Raw genomic sequence first — 19,411 nt, forward strand, 5'->3', positions numbered from 1 at the left:
ACAGTGTAAAACAAATCTGCAAGGCCAGTTGTATTTTTTCACATGGAAGGTGTAGATATGGATATACACTCCATACCAACAGTGCCAGTGCCTACAAACATTTAAGTTCAGCAGGATGGGGACTGCACACCTCCCAGTTTAGAGCTACACCTATGGGACACTTTCCACTACATCCTTATAGCTCTTTACCATCACAGGAGTTAGATGAACACACCAAAAAAATCCTACAAATATATGTCATTAGTTATTCATATTTATTTTAAATCACTGAAATATTGCACAAATGCTTACGCCTTAAAATTCTCCAACACAGATGCATCTTTTCAGACATTGTTTACTAAAATAAAACCTTGAACCTCTTCATCGAACTGATCACACCTGGAAGTGGCTGACAGCAATCTGAATTTAGCATCAGAAGGTTTATAATGGGGTGTTATGTGTGTACATCGCATCCCTGGCACATGTGCTGGACATATTTCATTTCAGCTCAGAAGATGCTGGATGACAGTGATGCAGATGTACATTTGACAGTCTATACACTTTAAATAGCCAGAGTTTCCATAGAGGGGCAGTTCAGATATGCTGCTTACAGATACAGTAAACTGCAGGGTTACCAAGAGCACAGCGAGCGAGTACTGTGAGCAGGTGTGCCCCATTAGTCTAACGTTCAGCTATTCCATAACTATCAGCCCTTACTCTCATTTTCAAGAACAGTATCACAAGTACTTAACAATGAACTGCACGTCAGGATTGAACTACAGGCCCATCATATATATCATATATTCCAGTCATTTTATTAACTGTGCTGCTCTCCAAAACTTGTCGTTCAGTTGACCATTGTTTAATCCAAGTAAAACACAAAACAAAAAAGGGAACGTTCTGAATATTTGTAAATGACCAGTGATGTAATCTGGCAGGAGGGGCAAGGACACAGTCTTATCCACTGTGACAGATTTTCTGATGCAACTTATCTGCTGACAAAATTGAGGTTGGAGAAGCAAAAACATGTTGCACATGTTCTGCATACAGCTTAACAGACAGTACAAGTGGTAAAGAGAGAGTGAGGCTTCATGAACCACCAAATGGGTGGTGGTATCAATGACTGCTCTAAACCAATCATACTGTTCTGCTATGAACCAATCAACATGTCTTTTTATTTGTCCAAAAAATCAGTAACATCAAATTTTAGCCCAAATAATTGTTGGTTTTGTGAAGACTTACTCCCACATTACTAAATAAGGTTTCATAAAGACAGACAGACAAAAAGTTGCTCTGCTTTCGCAAATTACAGACATAAATGAATGGAACAGTGGTGACCATCCTCATACTCATGAGCCAATCTGTGGTGGATTTCTCATTCCAGCAGCACTTGCAGGAATACTGAGGCTCTTCCTCATTTCAGTGCCCTCCTTTCCTCAACCCTATAGGACCACCCCTTTCCTTTTTTGATTTAGTTCTGTAACATTCAGCAAAAGAGGACCACTCCCACTTTAATCTAGAGGGCAAGGCTGGGACCTATTGTCTTCTTGGTCTCTTCACTGCTGTGCTATGCTTCGCAGCACATACTTGACTGTGAAGGCAAAGGCGGCAAATCCCACAATGACAAACAGGTTTGGTAAGGCTCCGCCCAGGAGTCTGTGGTTGCGGTGGGCCTGCTCCTGATTGGGGCAATTGGCAGCACCAGTGACCATGGGCAAGCACCTGTTTAGTCTTAGGAGCCTGTTCTTGGCATGGTGGACTCCCCCATCAGGCACCACATCAGGGAGGGGTAGAACATGAGGGCATGTGCTCAGCATTTCCTGCACTCTTAGTTTCTCCTTAATCTCCTACGGGAGGGCCGCAGGGACAATGTAAGCACACACACACACATACAGTATCTATGCTCTACTTGGATGGGAAACATTAATTTTTGGTTATAACATGCCACACCTGTTCATGGCACATATTGCTGCCATTTGCGGTTGTTACAGAAAAATATCTTTGGGATGGTTGAGCATAGCATATGGCAAGCAATATGGTTCCATACCTGCACTGATATTTACGCCAAACCAAAAAACAGGATATGGTTCAGTTGGTAAAACTATCACTGAACTTCTGCAGGTGACCTTTTAATGGACTGCCAAAACAAGCTGTGTAAAATTCTACACACTTGACCGGCCACAAAAAAAAATCTTCTTTGTGCAAGTAGTACTTACTTCAGCAAAATCAGGAAACAGCTCACAGAAAACTTTGTCCTTGAGGTTGAAAGCCAAGCTCTGAGCTGCAAGTTGTCGTTTCTAGATAAGGGAAACACACAAAAAGCCATTAATGTCAGAAAAATATAACAATGCAGAGTTGAAATCTGAGACTCAGAATTCATGCAGTTTGTAGGGAACCACTGCTGCTCTCAGAGCATTCATTTTTTGTGGCATGTTTGTAATACTGTCTTACAGAGTTTAAATAGACAAGAAAAAAATGAGCATTTAATCCTCTCTCAAAGAGAATGCTGCCATTAAATGACAGTGGTTAAGTGATTCCAAAACTCCATTCTGCCCATTTCACAGTGTCCTATTAAGAAGCTGATGCTGTTATCTCTTGCCACAGTTCTTAATTTGGCTGCCTTTGATTGAAAAATGCCAGCTCTGAAAGGACAGGTCACATAACATGTTGCAAAAGCATTAGCAAATATCCACAAGAAAAGCTGCAGTTCAACTTTCAGTGAAGTCTGAGGTTTCAATGCTGCCCAGGGTAGGGCCCGTTTCCACCATGAAGCTGAGGAGGCCAGTTAAGATGGTGGAGACTGACCGTGCAGGGTTCCATGTGTCAGGGTGAAAGTCTGTGATGGAGAGGCATAACCTAGGAAAGGGAAGGGAGCTTCAGCATGAACAAGCAATTGCTCTAAACAGCAATATAATCAAAAAATATACTAAACACTAAATGCTGACATTGATACATCTAGCGTGAATTTCAAATTTAACAAGGCAAAAGTTCTTTAGAGCCACTAGATGGTGGTAAGGGAGTCAATTATTGTGCTCCCTACAGTATTAATTACCTGATATATGCGTGACAACACAGTATGAGTTTGAATTAACTTTGAGAAAGTAAAGATAATGGGGATGCAGTACAGGATTTCTCAGTAAGGAGTCAATTATGAAGAATTATTTCATCTTCAGGCTTGAGGGGATAAATGCAGGAGAATAGACTGCAAAATGGAAGGCCTGATCTACATACTGTTCTAATTCTGGCCACTCCTGAAGTGTCTTTTCTTACCTTACACTGCACTTAAATCTCCCGTTTGGTGTTATCATGTATATGGTAGGAGGTCTGAAAGGAAATTCTCGTGGGAATATGAGTTTGCCATGATAATAGCCACCTACAAAAAAATGAAAAAACTTGTTATTACATATGGCAGAACAAGGCAATGCTAATGAACAAAAGACACCCATTTTTTAACAAGCTTTAGAATAACAGTTAAAGATTTAGACAAATAATATGCACGTTACAATGTGTTATCAATGTCTTATCAATGTCTTACATCGAAAAAATTACCTTGGAGTACTAAACTTTAAGAGAGAACCATATATGTCTATTTCATTCATTTTCCTTGATTTGGGGCCTGTCTCTCACACTTGCCCTGCTCATCAAGTGTCCAGACACTTCCTGAGACGACACCTGAGAATTAAGCTCTCTATACGATGCATCTGTCTGCTGAGCAATTCACTGCCTCCCATCAATTCACTAAAACTGTGGAGAGTGAATGGTGGTGCCCATGCACAGGGGTTATAAATGAATGAAAACAACAAAATAATAATAAACACATTTCAAAAAAGAAAAACACTGCATCTTCATAAGGGGTATTCTCAGGTCCTCGTGCAACATAGTGCCTATAATTTGAAAAAAGCAGAAGAGTTAGCGTGTAAAACAATTCCAAACCCCAGTTATTCTGTAAATATTTGTGACAGGTGCAGTGCCCACCCATGCTGCCTCCGGCATTACATTATACCAGTGACCAAAATATATAGTATAGTATAGTATACCAAAATTTCATTACATCCTGCATTCCAGCAAGAGCACATTTATGGTGCAATTTTATTTAATCAAATTCAATTAACTTAATAAAGAGTATAATATAAGACAGGCAGCAGCCCATCTGTATGGCCTTCACTATATCTTTGTAGAGAGCAGCTCCAGCTTTACCATTCCAAAATATTAGAGGGGAGGGGTTCTGCACAGATATAAGGCACTGGGTCTTTCTTTATGCGAAGGTAGTCCTGCTTTAGCCTCTGCGTAGCTGTAGTTGGTGCTCTCTTGTTGCTCATCTCAAATGATAAAACATAAGTGAATATGTACAAAAACGTAAATATTATCATACAAAAATGTGTGTACTTAATAATCAACAGCTAACCGACAAGCACATATATTCAGATATATTACACAATTAAACAACCATGTTTAAAGAAGGGACATATCTTAAGTCAAAAGTATATTCTAGCTGTTAAACGAATTACAGTATCTTCTGTTAAACTGGAGGTCCGTTCGCCAACGTTCTTGCAGTCAGCCAAAAAAATTGCCCGCTTTCTTTTTTATTTCAGAAAATGATAATGTCCATGTTGCAGCTAGCTTGCTAATTCTGATCAACAATTAACCTATAGTAAAAAGAAAGATTTGTTCATTGTAAAATGATTTACTGAACACCAGCTAGTTGGATTTGGTCTCAGTTTAAAATGCATTAAGGTATTGGATTGCTTTGCTAATTTAACGGCTTGTCCAGTATGTCACGTGCCTCTGTCAGTTTTAATATTATTGGTGTGTCAAACCAAAGAGATTTATAGCAGCACGGTCGAATCGTCAGTCCAACTATTGCTTGGCCTTTTCCCAATATATTAGATTTCTATGAGCTGTGTCCTGTGGAAGTCTTGGGTGCGAGCAACTTCAGAATCATATATTACAAGGTCAGATAGGTTTTCTTTGTGTAAAAACAAACAAAAACGGCTGGACTCGTATTAAAGCATGAGCTATATATTAAAGCATGTAGCTATATATTGTGGCCATGGAAACTGAGATTTAAAATTAGAAATCATGCAGGAGTGATCAAGATGTCAACATGTGCATTGACAGCAGTGTTTATTAACCCCATGAGTATGAAGCGCATACACGTGCCTGCCAAATGTGTGTGTGTTGGAACACCACGAGGGGTCACTGTTTATCTTCTTACACAATGGACCCATGAGAAGTCAAGGGAAACAAGAGAAGAAATAGTACCATACTTTGATTCAAGAACAAACAAAATTAATATAGAATTGGTTGCGTTTAGTCTTGACACACCAGACAAACCATAAGACAGTGTAAGTTGTAGTGCCAATGGTTCTGCTTATCAGGGTAAAATGGGGATTTAAGTTAACACCCTGATGAGGATCTCAAGGTGTGACATGGAAAGGACAGTTGGAAAAACTATAAACAACCAACCAGGAATGTCATGTCAGTGTGTGCACACATGAAGAGAGCATCCCGAGGCTCTTGGAACAGAATTCGTCAAACTTGACCTTTCACTGTCTCATTATATCAGCGCTGAATCTGACGGCACCTGAGGACTCCTCCATAGCTCACCTTTGCTTTTGCAAAACAGAGTGGGTTGTGATTCTTAAGTCAACTTACTGCAGCTGGATGACATTTACCCAGCAAGGTCATTCTGAGGGCTGGGGCATGAACAGAAAACAAAACCAGCAGGATTAGCCACTGCTGTACCTCTTGTCAATTGTCATTATCAACTGTTATCAACATCAACTGTTAATGTAAGCCTTTACTGTCAGTTTGCATATAAATTCTTTTTGTGTTAGTAACACTGCAACATACTATACTGTCACAATATTATGGTGACTACTAATGAGAACACAGAGGACATGTAAAAATGTGTCCAGACCACAAGAAAGCACAGACAGTAAACCCTTTCAGTAAAATCATTCTTTATTTTCATCCCATAAAGGCTTATTTGGAGGCCTTCACATTTATATTACAAAATACCATTCGTTTTGACATATATTAACATTTTATGTGTAAAATGTTTATGTACATTATTTGTATTTCACCTTATAATATAGATCATTTAGAACATTTTTACACAGAAATTACAAACATTAAGACTACACCAGCATAGTCATATTAAATCACCGTCTTTCATGTATAGTTTACAATAAAAAAGAGAAAACAGACAATACCAAACACATGCAAATTAATGATCACCTATGCTTTGCCTATGTTTGAAAAATAAAAAGGTGTGAGGGAAACTTGACTGAATACATGTTCACCTGCTCAGAAATACATGTTGAAATATTTGAATTTAAAATCCTAAGAATACAGTTTTTATTTTGTGTTACCAACAGGATGTGATAACATCTAAATACTAAAGAAATTCCATTCAAGATGAAAATAATCCACAAAGAGACCTTTGGATGCAAACCTACTAGATGCAGAATGTGAGGATGAGTACAGAACACATTGAGATTACAACCAGTATTAATTGAACAACTAGAACTTCAGTTAGCAGACTGAGCTAGAATAGAGCAAATTATTTTCCACCAAGCTGCCAGGCTACATATCTGTCAGCATTACACAGACTGGTTAAAATAAGTGAAAAACAACTGGCAACAAGCATTAAAGAGAAAAAAATAGATAGATGCATGGCACAATGTATGCTTGGTAACTTCACCCTTATTTATATATTTTTTTGTATATTATATTTTTCATCCAACTTTGGTGCTTGACAATTATGCATTTAAGCTCTTCATCACCATAACCACCACTGACCTCACGCAGGAACACAGAGTGAGGCATGTGCAATCTTCCAATATGCATACATTCCCACTGTTTATGAACTATTTTTCACACTAAAAGTCCCATAGTACACTGGGGGAAAATGCCACCAGAGGACAGGCACATCCTCTTGATATCATTTGAGTAATTCATGGGACTCCATGTGCTCATCCCAAATGAATGAAAATTCATTTGTCATGGCAGGATGCATGCAATATTTTCTGCCAATTGACACATCTGGTTTTGAAACCAGACCATATGTTTCAGCCTGGGCTTGAAACAAGCACCTTTACCATCTGAGTCACTCAGGATCTCTTCATAACTGTCTTGCTGAGCATACACCGACCATTCAGAATGAAATACAGTGGCAGATTCCTGTGAGACAATGAGAAAACTTGCACTGGAATAGAGACCTCAACAGAATTGGCACACTGGCTCACATTTGGCCTCGCAAACTCTAACTCCCAGGGGACATGAAACCAGAGGACACATGATGTTTTTTCAGTGCTTCTTCAGCATTGAGAGGACATTAATTGCTGGCTGTGGAGGATTAACTTTCCGAGGACGGAAGCCCAGAGAATGAAAAAGTACAGCAAAAAAACAGGATGCAAGATATGGAGGAAGAGGCCCGCCAATCCCCATAAAGCTTGAATTGAAATCTTAAAGATGGACATTAAAATGATTTGATATACAAATGCAACAAACACTTCTATACAATAGCAACAACTGCAAGTCACATATCCCCCATCCTGTCATATGTTCATGCAGTGACCCTATGCTTCCTATAAATGATTATAACCATTGTGTGTGATTAGAAAAGATGACCATTCACTAAGGGGTTTATATCACTCCTTATTTAGTATTTTGTTCAAAAAGAATTCACGTTCAGGAATTTATCATTATGACAATCTGAAGCTGACTGGTTCAGAGTATTCTGTAGACATGTGAGATGTTTAAGTGACATTTCATCTCAAAGACTGATTTCAGAGACCATAAAAACAATCCAAATCATAACTGTGCAGACAGGGACAACAAACTCCCGCAGTCTCAGGCACGTAGCCCGATACTGGCCGGGTGTGGACGGGCGGACTGGGACCTCTTGGGAGCGTCCGCTATGACAATGAGGGAGGCGGTCTTCAGGAACAGAGACAGGCTTTCTGTCCGCGCGAGGCTACCTGAAAGAGTGGCGGAAATGCACGCTCCTGCGCTTCAGCTTTTCAGGGTCGTGAGACGCCATGTGAGAAAACTCACGAAAGATGTCCAGGTACGTGGTGTCGCCTGAAACGGAGGGGAAAAGGTCACGTGTGGCTCCAGCGGAAGGCCCTCTACCAACTCATGGGTTGGTTCATAAGTAGTCATCGTCTTTAATTTAATTTTAATTTACTAAATTAAAGATAATTTAGTCATTATCTTTAATTGAAGACATGTATCTATATATGCTTAATATCCTTCTAAATATATCATCAAGGAGCAATGCATGTATCATACATCTGATGATACATTCTAAAACATTTTTACAGAATAATAGGTAGCATTTTCTTTCACAGTACCTTATTAACCAGGTGTTAACCCAGTAACTGGCTAGCAACAATTTGTAATTCAGTAATTTAGTACACAGTATCAAGTACTTAAGGTACTTGTTAGTATTACCACGTCTATTTATTAACCAATATTTTAGTTACTGACAACATTCAAGTAAGCAACATGTTACTTAAGAGATCAGTAGTAGTACAGTTGTGGTAACATTACAATGTTAATTTGCAGTTACCTGCACTTCCTTGTGTTGTTACACAGAGACACAAAATGAGTAAGAAAAGTAATAATCACGTTGTAATTAAGAAGTACGAAAGCTTTTGCGTACTACTTCTCAAGTACACATAATAGTACCTAAATTACTATCTAACAACACATTATTATTATGTCACTGGGTTATTGTTTGGTTATTATCGTGTCACTGGATATTTGTTTGGTTATGAGGGCACTGTAAAAGAAAGTGAATTATTAAAACAATACTATACATAAAACCATATTGCAAACATAAATAGGCAGCTAATGTCTGTTGTTGAGAAATGAGTTGGCTTAAATAAAAAAAGATTTGTGTATCAGTGTTAGTGAGAGGTGCTTGCTTCTCCATGAGCAAATTAGCATGATTGTCATTATTAGCAAATCACATATTTTAATATGTGTGGCCATTAAAGAGCAACTTTTGAAAATGTATAGTATTCATACTTCTTCTGTTGCATGGCAAATCTAGAAAGAAAAACTGAAAAAGAAAGGCTGGAAAATGTGATCATCTTTGGTGAAATGATCACAACAGTCCTATTCATTAAAACAATAACTATAAAAATGGATGCTTTGTCTGTTTATAAACCCACAGATAACAAGGGAAGGCATAATCAAGGAAGCCTTGTTAACATTGTATCATTGAAAACAGGACAACAAGCAGCTCGGCTAAGGGTCATTTTGTCATCGTATCAGTGTTAGAACGTTATATGTTTGGGAGGAACGGAATTTATTTCAAGAAAAATCAACACAATCTAGGTGGCCCTAGGCCAGGTTATGTTGTAAGGGGTTTGTGGATATCAGTGATATGTAGTTCTGTGTAGTTTTAAGACTGGCACATTTTCAAAAAAATGAAGAAAAATCATATATCAACTATTTTCTATAGGTGCTATCTATTTGCTGGCCCAAAAAGGTAGCACCAACTACACAGCTCGATTCATACACTAAATTTCACATTAATTACAGATGAAGGTGAAATTACAGGTACAAAAATGGATATTACATAAAGGAATTCTGCAAGGCTTATCCCAGATAGTAATCTTTAATTTAACTAACTCTATTTGTCATTTTGTATTGTTGTAAGGAAAATTATGTGATCAACATTGCAACCCAGTCTCCAGGAAAAAAAACAGCTGTGATACAAATGTCTACAATCCCAAAATTCATTGTAATGGTTATGAAAACAGTACTCTGCTATGCCCTTTTTTTCTTGTCCACTGGCATGCCCCCTTTTCCCGATACACCCCCTTTTGTGTTACTCTTTCCTTGGATCACAACAGGATTTTCTCCATTTACCCACCTATGTTATTTTCAAAAAAGCTAGATAACTAGCTGGTTATCTAGCTAACTATGACATTAGAAATCCAGATAGCTAAGCTTGCTTTCTAAATTAATCTGTGCTCTTCTGTTCTTTACTCTGATTTAGTGCGCACATTTAGTGCATACATTTGTGTACATAAACCATTGCAATTCCAATTTTGGTGTCCTGGACATGCGAGTCATGGCTGTGTTTTTGCCTGGAGATTGGGTTGAATATCTAGATGCACACTGTAATTATAATGTTGATCCCCCATCATTCTTGCAGTGATTTTTCTTGAGGTAACTTTCAGGATAGAGTGAGGAAAGCCTTTAGCACCATATGCCCCTGCAGACCCAACCAGATGGTTCCGGGCCCCTCTCTGCGGTGACTGTGCAATTATATCTCCTAATTAGATAACTTGCTGAGAGTGCACGTCTTGCTAGAGTGCATGTACTTCATATGAAAAACATGATGCATTGAGGCCAGTCATATTGCAAACCCAATAATTCTGACTATCTTATAGTAGTATATTCTCATTAAGCTTAACGGACATGCTACATTAATATAAAGAGTTTTAGAAGTTTATATATGTAGCTGTTTACTATATAGTGTAATGTTTAATGCTAAACTTATGCTATGCTACACTATGGATTTGGTGTACTCATCTGTAGTCAAAGCACACATATGCTGTGGGAAAGGGAGAGAGGGGATGAATTGCCAGTACACGTCCAAATATGGAAGGACATTTCCTCCCCATAATGGTGTGAGGGGAGAACCATCTGGACAAGGACCGCTGGAAAACAAAGCGCCCCCTTGAAACACCACCACCAACAGCGGAACAAAACCCAGCGTGAAGGACCATGAAGCTTCACTCACTCTATCCCGAAAATCCTTTACTTTCCTGGTAGCCATGGCAACAGGCGTATCTATGGAGGCAACAACACAGTCAGATTCAACCTCCGCCTCGCCCTTGCAAATTTCTCAGGCCTAATTAAAAAGAGAAGGAAGAATATTCAATTTCTACGCCTGGCAAAACTTTGAATCAGTGGGGAAAAAAACACCATAGGGCTAGGATACGGTCTAACTGATTATAGCTGATAGACAAGTTCATCCACTCAAGAAGCTAATTCACAATAGCTTTACTTTCTTGATTAACAATGAGTTTAAAAACCTTCCCTATGTGTTCAGTGTTTTTCCTACCGAATATTTAAAAAAGAGATCATTTCCTTTTGGTACAGTAAAAATAAGCAATGTGTGCACAGACACACACACAAACTGCAATATTGCTGTGTACATTCTCAGTATTTTATAAACCTTACTCCATACAGGGTAGTGATGGGATAAGAAGTCATGATTTGAACTAACTCAGGGATGCTCTTTTCTGTTTAAACTCACAACCATTGTGTTGTAGAGAACATATCTGGCAGCAATAAAAATCAAAAATCAAAACCTTTCTGTGGTTTTTTTGGAAAGCCCATTTTTGCTTTGGTGGATCTCTTGCATTCATTATACATTGCCTCTGTGAAACACTGCATTGTGGGTGATCATTTTAATTTATTGCATAGTGTAATAATTACCCATAAACCCTATGGTGTCCTCAGAGGGTACCACAGTTCTCATCTGCCTCCACCTCCATCTCAACTTTACACCACCCATCTGAAGTTAATGCAGTTAGCCTACTAGCAGAGTAGGAACGCTAACCCAACAGTGTTGGGTTGCAGAGAGTGTTACAGACAGAGGGGAATTCAGACAGAAATGAAACACAAGCAGAAAGTGTGTTAGGAGTTTGTCCACATTGTTTTATTCTTAGCAGTTTTTCAGTGGTTTGAAAGACAAAAGGAAAAGGAACATTGACATAAATAAATAAAAATAGACAGAAGTTGGGTGAGTTATACAAGAGTATTCAGAGACACAAGTTGTTCTTCAGCAATAATCAGATTCAGAGATTGTTCAGATTGCAGTGAGAAGGAAAAAGAGGTTCACAGCTGAATTCTGAAAGCAGGCAGTCAAAGAGTTAAAAGCTTTGTTAAATGCATATTTACAGCACAGTTGTTTAGAAACGTTTTTTTTTCTACACCCACGTTGAAACACACACTAAAAGATACAACACTTAGAACTTCAGCTAGTGTGGTGTACAACACATCCCACCCTTTACCTCATGGCTACTTTATCACCCCATCTCCAATTCCAGTAATTAGGATTTTTGCTTCTTTTTTTTGAATGATACATACCACTCTGAATACCCTGTCATGTTAAAAAAGCTGGAATGAAAGATTTTTTTTTTTGCTCTTCAACATTTCTTTAAAGTTTCTGATCCAGGTTGAAAGTGCTTTCATTATTGTGGTGTCACAGGGAAGGGAAGTTAAAGGGAGGAGAACAGGAAATGGACATAAATAGGACCAATCAGCCGCTGGTCCCCACATCTATACACACCCCCCTTCAAATGCATGAGAGATGACAACTTGATGCCTTGTCAGTCTAATGAATTAACCTATCTAACTGGCTAACAGTTACACCAATGGTTGGTCCCAATAACTCTTCTCTAAAAAGTGGAATTCATATCAATCCCATATGATCAAGGAGATGGAATTGCAAGACAAGTCACATAATTCATGCTACAAATTCCACCATCAGGCCTAGGAGTCTTTGGCAGAAAGTTAACTTGAGGAGCACACAGCAATGCACTGAAACAAGTCATATATCCCCAAACGAGAACCGGAGCAGTTACAAAAGCCCTGTGATGCACATTGATCTCTAGTTTGATCTGATTCAATCTAACCACAATGCACTTTGCCCTTAATGTGCCCTTAACTAAAAATCAAGTTTGAATTTAAGCATTTTTTTTTCTAAATTTCTTCCAGTTTCATTCACTTCAGATTTTTTTTCCATTCTGCCACAAAATGTTTAGTTGGATTCAGGTTTTGTCTGAGGACAAATAAAAAAGTGCCACATTACATGAGTTCAGCACACAATGCACAGAGGTTAGCCTGATTCTGAGCCTCTCCAACCGGCTGCAGAAAGACAGGCAGGCTGAATTACTAAGATCCCACGTGCCCATTGTGTGATTACATAAGCAGAATCTGCGAAGATGACGACACATCTTTAAATACACTGCACGATGGCCTGTATCCAAATGCAGTTAGGTAATTGTTTGTGTGATGCCACTTTAATTTATTTAACAGATGATTATTTATGCAAAAAATCCCGAAAAAACTCAGTGCTAGGCAGCAACAGCAGCTTCAGCCTAAGGCAGGCTGACATCATCTGCCCTAATGCACAGACAGCAGCGACTCCCAAGTCACAGTAAACATGAGCAGAGCTGAGGTCATGTGCTGGCACTATATGCATTCATGCAGGAAGGGATCTACCAGCCACATCTCAACGTGCTTTCTCCCCAAATGCAAACTTTAGCGAGTCTCACTTTTGTTTTAATTTCTTGCATGTTTTCATTCATGTTATTAATTCTATCTGTGAGCATTAATGTTAGTAATGAGTAATACCAACATTAGTAATGTTAGTGTTAATCAAGCTCAAGGAAGCAGTGTGTTGCGATCTGAGCAATTAGATGTCTTGGCTGTGTATTTACACTGACAGGCAATTACAGTATATGATGCAAAGGCCAAATGCTTGAAACTCGAATGAACCGCAGTGGAAGCTGATGCTTTCCATGGGCCTGCCTGTGTGCCGTGCCCTGAGAGCGCCAGTCAGCTGCATGTGTTTCATGCCTCTATAACGTGGCCCAGTACTATCTATCTGCAAATACTTACAGGGCATTAACAGTTACTTTCTAGCCAAAGACTGCAGACCAGTGCCCTGCTACTTCCTCAAGTGCACCATCCTCAAACTGAAGATTTGGCATCACATTACAGGGTACTTAAAAGAGGACTGTACAATATACCAAATATTCACACACATCGACTACAGGAGGAAACTAATGGACAGGCCTCTTCAAATTTCCGGGCAACGTCAACCCATGCAGTATTCTGAATGACTAATAACAATTATAATAATATTGTCATGACATCAGTTCATAAATCAAAGATATCAAACTTACAGCAACAAATACACAAACATGTTATCTCATATATATTTTCAAATCAGTAACATGGATCATTTTGCTTATAAAAATCCAAGCAGCTTACTATTGTTTAACTGTGATTTTGTTCCCTATGAACAAAAATGTAATAGTCACCCAAACTGTTGATAAACTGAATTATGTGTCTGTGCTCTGGAACTTAAAACCTCACAAAATATATCACGTTTAAAAAAATACCATCTGTTTTGTCTTGTTAAAAATGAAAGAGAACAAGATATAAGAAAGTTAAAGAAATACAGATAATCTGCATTAAATTAATCATTGCACTAGTCCTCTGGGCAGCTCAGTATAAATAATAATAACATACAACATACGTGTTCTATTGGATAAAAAGACCCCAAAACAAAATGACATTAACAGTAATACAAGAAAATGTTGGAGATAGGAAAAGTGCACAAAGTTGCTTCAGTCTAAATAATATCCTAGTATCTTTAAATAAACTGGATTATCCAAGTCATTTTTATTATATATACATATACACAGATGCATTTTTGTCAGAATGACTTGGATTCCTTGTGAATTTGCAATCACAGTCATGTTAGCCCCCTTGTCTCTTAATGATGGATTCACAAGTAGCCTTGCTGTTTACATAGTATACACAGAGAGAGTTGTCACCTCATGCCACTACAACAAAGTCTGAACAGAATTGTGAAAATTACAGACAGAGACAGAGTAAGAACTGAAGCAAAGTGCAGCCCATCGGACCTCACTGAAATCGTTTGGTTTGGATCAATGATGATCAATCGATCCACCAGGACGGACTGATTTTTATGGAGCTTTTGCCTCGCAGCCTTTCAGGGAGGCTGCTACTCTGGCGTGTGACCACTCTCCCACCCTCCAGGTATCAACAGCAGCAGCAGGAGAACACAGGCTGCCAGGTCTTTGGTTCTGACCGCACAGTGACCATTTGGTCTTCAAGGCCACAGGCACACTCCCATCCCTGTTCCCAGACTCCCTGATCCTGACCCTGACCAGGGTTGGTTTGGAAGTTAACTGAGCAGACACAGCTGAACAGATTGTTAATACACAGAGGATCTGGTTGTTCTCTCAGAACGGCAGCTGGGATGGGTGGTCTGGATATTTCCTTCTCACATGCCCTGGCTGTAAATAAGTACAGACCACTGATCTTAACCCCGGGCTGCTGATTGTACCCGATCACTGTATCGCCCTTCTTGGTTGCGACTGTAAGCAACCAAGCTAACAGCTAACATGTGGCCCCGTTTGTAGCTCACCATAACGTCTCTTCCTGAACACAGGAAACTCAAACCATTGCAAGAGACACATCTCCATGAGACATGCGTCTATGAGACACTCATCTTTGAGACATGCATCAATGAAACGTGTGTCTACACGTCACCCAGGAGATACACATCTATCATGAGAGCGCCTACTAGATACATATGAAGAAGACACATGTCTATGGTACACACATCTACCAGACACATACCTAAGAGATGTGCTTCTTAAATATAGGCATCTAAAGATATGTATCTATACATCTATTACACAAGCACCTATGAAGTTCCTCTGCATGGAGTGCCTACATCCTGCCACGATCTGAGACTGAGGAATTTACTCCTCCCCCCACACATTGAGTGCCCCTCTCTCCTGACAGCTTCAAACTGGCAAAGCCCTGCTGATTGGTTGCTCAGGTGCTGAGGGCACAGCCCCATTTGATCACCTGGAGGGTGCTATATTGTACAAGCTGGAGGGTGAACACTGCAAAGAACATGGCCTGTCTCTAAAAACACAATACAATATGGGAGAGATGAGGGCCGGAGGTGAGGGCTAGGGGGGCACCTGTAGAGAATGTTGTTGGGGAAAAGGTCACCACTGTGACAGTGGAGACGACCTTCACCAAAAGATTCCCTGCAGGCCTGCTCGCACCTCAGCACGACTCCCTCACAAAGCAGGAGCGCCCCCTAGCACTCATCTATGGTAAGGCAGATGAACTCCTGAATGCATTTCTTATATTGCTGCTCAGTGGGGCTGCTGCTGGGGTATTGACCTGGCTGTCCAAACGGGCCCTCGGACTCTCGCATCTCCTCGTTCATCCGGGCCAGCCGCAACCTGGGGAAGGGGGGGGAGCAAAGATGAGGGGGGATTGGAGAATAAAAAATAAAGGGGGTTAGTGCCGTGCATGGCCTTCAAAGCTAAATCATGTGAATTTTGGGGAACATAGGATCACAATGATCCAAAAGCTTTCTAAGCGACTAGTCAAAGGCAGTCTGGAGTAGTCCCTAATAAACTGGACTTGTAGTGAGAAGACTACAGGTTCCAATTCCAAGGTAGCACTCTGAAGTTGTGCTACGAAACAGATACATAATGGAACACAATGATCCGCGCAGGTGACACCTACAAGGTGACGATGTCTGCGTTGGCGGCCTGCACGGCGATGCTCAGGGGGTCCTGCCCGTCCTCGTCCCCATCGTTCTGCGTGGCGCCTCGCTTTAAGAACAAACACACCTGCCTATAGAGCAGAGACGGACGAGAGCGCACAATCAGGGACACAATGTCACTTCCGCCATGGTTTTTATATACTATATATAGGACCCCATCTGTTAACCAGAAGAGCCCCCCGGTCTGTTTCTCACACTCTTACATAATGAAGCAAAGAGCTAGGCAGATGCAATAAGCAATAAGCCCCTCTCACTTCCTCTCCTCATTAAACACGACAGCCTTGATCTTCATAGTCTGGTGACGAATAACCTGACTTAAGTCTTACCACAAATAATGACCTACTTCCTGTTAAAGTAAACAACACACTGCTCACTCATTACAGGGCTTCATTATTTATAACTTATATATTACTTATGACTCGTTGAAATCAGAGAACTTCAAAAATGGGGCCTCACTACTTTGTAGTAGTTCAGTATTATGAAGAGGCAGCTCTGTCTCATATTCCTGTAAAAGCAATGCTGGTTATATATTCACTGAGTCTTGTTATTTATAAGTGCTAACACAAAGCTAATACACTTATATAAATGTTTTATAACACACAATAATAGTAACAAAGGAGTGAAGAGCTGGTTAAAAGCCTGGTACTCACCCTGTGTGTCCCAGATATGTGGCATGGTGGAGCGGTCCCCTTCCCTTCGTGTCTCTTTGGTTGACATCGGCACCGTTCTGTAGCAGGAACTCGCAGGCTATCAGAGAACCCTAGTAGGTTCAAAGAGAGAGAGAATGGGGGAAAGAAGCAAGAAAGAGGGAGCGGGAGAGACAGAAAGTGGGGTGAGAGAAAGGGGGAAGAGAGGATGTCAGGGATAGTGAGAGGGAGGGAGAGGAGGAGTGAGAGAACAAGAAAGAAGGAAAGGAAGAAAGAGAGAGTCAGAGAAAGAAAGAAAGGCAGAAACAAAGGGAGATAAAGCCAGAGAGACAGACAAGTGAAAAAGAACAAGAGGAGGAATAAAGGAGAGAGACAAAGAGTGAAAGAGACAGAGAGAAAAGGAGGGGAAAAAGAGAGACAGAGAGGGAGAGACAAAAAATGTTTGAGAGCCCTTCACACCAGGAGCTGTTCTCCTTCAAAGTGGCAGGCGATGCCGTCTGCTTCCAGCACAGAACGAAAAGCTCTGACAGGGGGTCTGCCCAGAGGGAAGTTTTTTGGAGACAGCTCTCTCAGATCAAGTGAAGTGCTCAAACGCAGACTTTGAACACGCCAGTGGGGAGGGAGGGAAGTTTCTGCTGAGCCTGATAATGACTCACAACGTCTGCTTCGGGACTGTCTCACAGAACAGGATCCTATTATAAACTTTTCCTGCTGTGAGCAAGCACCATTGTTCTGTTGTTAAAAGGCATCATTACCAGGGAAAAGAACTAGTTGTAGTTTTCCAGTCAAACTTCTTTGTGGATTGAAAGGCAGCAGAAACTCTACCTCTGGTGCCTGATGCAGAAGACTCTATCTGGCAAGAGCCATGCAGTGCTGTTCATCGAATAATGCTCACCATCTCCCATCAATCTGTGGACATGACTGCCTAATTGACTTAACAGTGGTTAAGATGTTGTGTGTGTGACTGAGGGAGTGTGTGTGGGTGCCTGTGTGTAACTGTGTATTTCATAATGTGTGAGTGTATGTTTGTATGTCTGTATATGTATGTGAGTGTGTGCAGAAGTAGTCCTGCGCCTGTGTATGTGTTTGTGCACTTGCGGCGGGACTCACCCCGATCACGGCCTGAATGAGCGGGCTCTTGCTCTCGTCCTCCTCGTTGACCGCGTTGACGTCGGCCCCGTGCGCCAGCGCCTCGGCCATGACGGGCAGGTTGCGCGCCCTCGACGCCTTGTACAGCAGCACCCCCGGGTGCAGGTCCCGCGGGTCCTCCGGGTCCGACGTCTCAGGCTCCAGCTCCGCCTCCCCACTGGACTCCTCCGAAACCTCGCACTCTGCAGAAACAACGCTCAAGCTGTTACAGCAGCCCCTACAAGCACACACCTTTGGTCTGCCATGGACTATATTAGCAGTAGCTACACCTGGTCCAGGGCAGACACAGACATTCCTGTTTTACATTCCAACTCAAGTCTCAAGTACATAAATACACAAGCCATTGACTGGACTGAACCACTGCTTCTCCCAGTCATAATCTGACTTCTTACAAAAGTTTCTGCCATTAAGCACAATGGTCAATAATAACGACATAATTCTTTGATGGACAAACATAGAGAACATCAAAGTCTTGTTAAGGTCACGGTATGATCATAACCTCACAGAGGACTTATGAGCCGATGTGAAGGATTACGGTCAGACCATAAGGCAGTTTGCAGACTCAGCCACTCCGTTTCCCTACCCTTGTAACAGGTACTAATGTACACGCATATACAGCAACATGTGTATGCATGTACATTCACACTTTGTCATTGACATTTTGAACACAAAAAATTTAACAAACAAATGTGTTAAAAACACTTCATTTTAGTATTTGGACTTAAGGTTTTTGAGAGACTGTTCCAGAATCTCTTTTAAGCTATTTGTATACATTATACAGAATGGAGTACCATTACTCCAATCCACACATGCTATCAATACAATTTAATCACCCAGTCAATGCACAAATAGATGTATTTTTGATGGAGACATTTTCTGTACTTTGTTAGTGCCAGAGGCCTATCTTTCCAGTCCCATCTCTGCCCCGGCGTCGGTGCCACCCACCTTCCTCTGTGACACTGTCCACGACTGACCCAAACACCAGGATGTCTGTGCTGCCGTCAGTGCTGCCACCCAGGCCACTGTCACTGCTCAGACCTGCAGGGCCAACAAGCGCCAAGCCAGGGACACGTTAGTCACTCCCTCTGCCTCTCCAGGCCAAACCACACTGTGGACTTCACCCCAAACTGCCACATTTCTCCCATTTCGCTGCACACAAGCCCTGGCAAACATGATATCCTTCCTGTGGCTGATGACATGATCTACCGTCTGTTTAAAACCTTTGTTCATCTGACAAACCTTTTCACAA

General features: G+C 40.8%; 2 protein-coding genes across 2 annotated transcripts in view; both read right to left on the bottom strand.

Moving 5' to 3' along the window:
• Positions 1 to 1,535: 1,535 nt before the first annotated feature.
• On the bottom strand, positions 1,536 to 4,298 carry ube2j2 (ubiquitin-conjugating enzyme E2, J2 (UBC6 homolog, yeast)). The gene is given in 6 exon segments (XM_036534262.1): positions 1,536 to 1,826; positions 2,196 to 2,276; positions 2,673 to 2,835; positions 3,250 to 3,371; positions 3,818 to 3,863; positions 4,177 to 4,298. Coding segments are annotated over 6 exon segments (825 nt in total).
• Positions 4,299 to 6,888: 2,590 nt separating this feature from the next.
• LOC118780555 (arf-GAP with coiled-coil, ANK repeat and PH domain-containing protein 3-like) overlaps positions 6,889 to 19,411 on the bottom strand; it is a 91,696-nt gene continuing 79,173 nt past the window's right edge. Inside the window, exons 20-25 of the mRNA XM_036533120.1 lie at positions 19,108 to 19,209; positions 18,124 to 18,344; positions 17,017 to 17,126; positions 16,327 to 16,437; positions 15,976 to 16,037; positions 6,889 to 8,067 (exon numbers count right to left, since the gene is read on the bottom strand). Coding sequence (XP_036389013.1) covers positions 7,961 to 8,067; positions 15,976 to 16,037; positions 16,327 to 16,437; positions 17,017 to 17,126; positions 18,124 to 18,344; positions 19,108 to 19,209 — 713 coding nt within the window. The 3' untranslated portion in view covers positions 6,889 to 7,960. The remainder of the gene's footprint in view (positions 8,068 to 15,975; positions 16,038 to 16,326; positions 16,438 to 17,016; positions 17,127 to 18,123; positions 18,345 to 19,107; positions 19,210 to 19,411) is intronic.

This window comes from Megalops cyprinoides, chromosome 7, assembly GCF_013368585.1.
Source record: "Megalops cyprinoides isolate fMegCyp1 chromosome 7, fMegCyp1.pri, whole genome shotgun sequence".
NCBI classification, from domain to species: Eukaryota; Metazoa; Chordata; class Actinopteri; order Elopiformes; family Megalopidae; genus Megalops; species Megalops cyprinoides.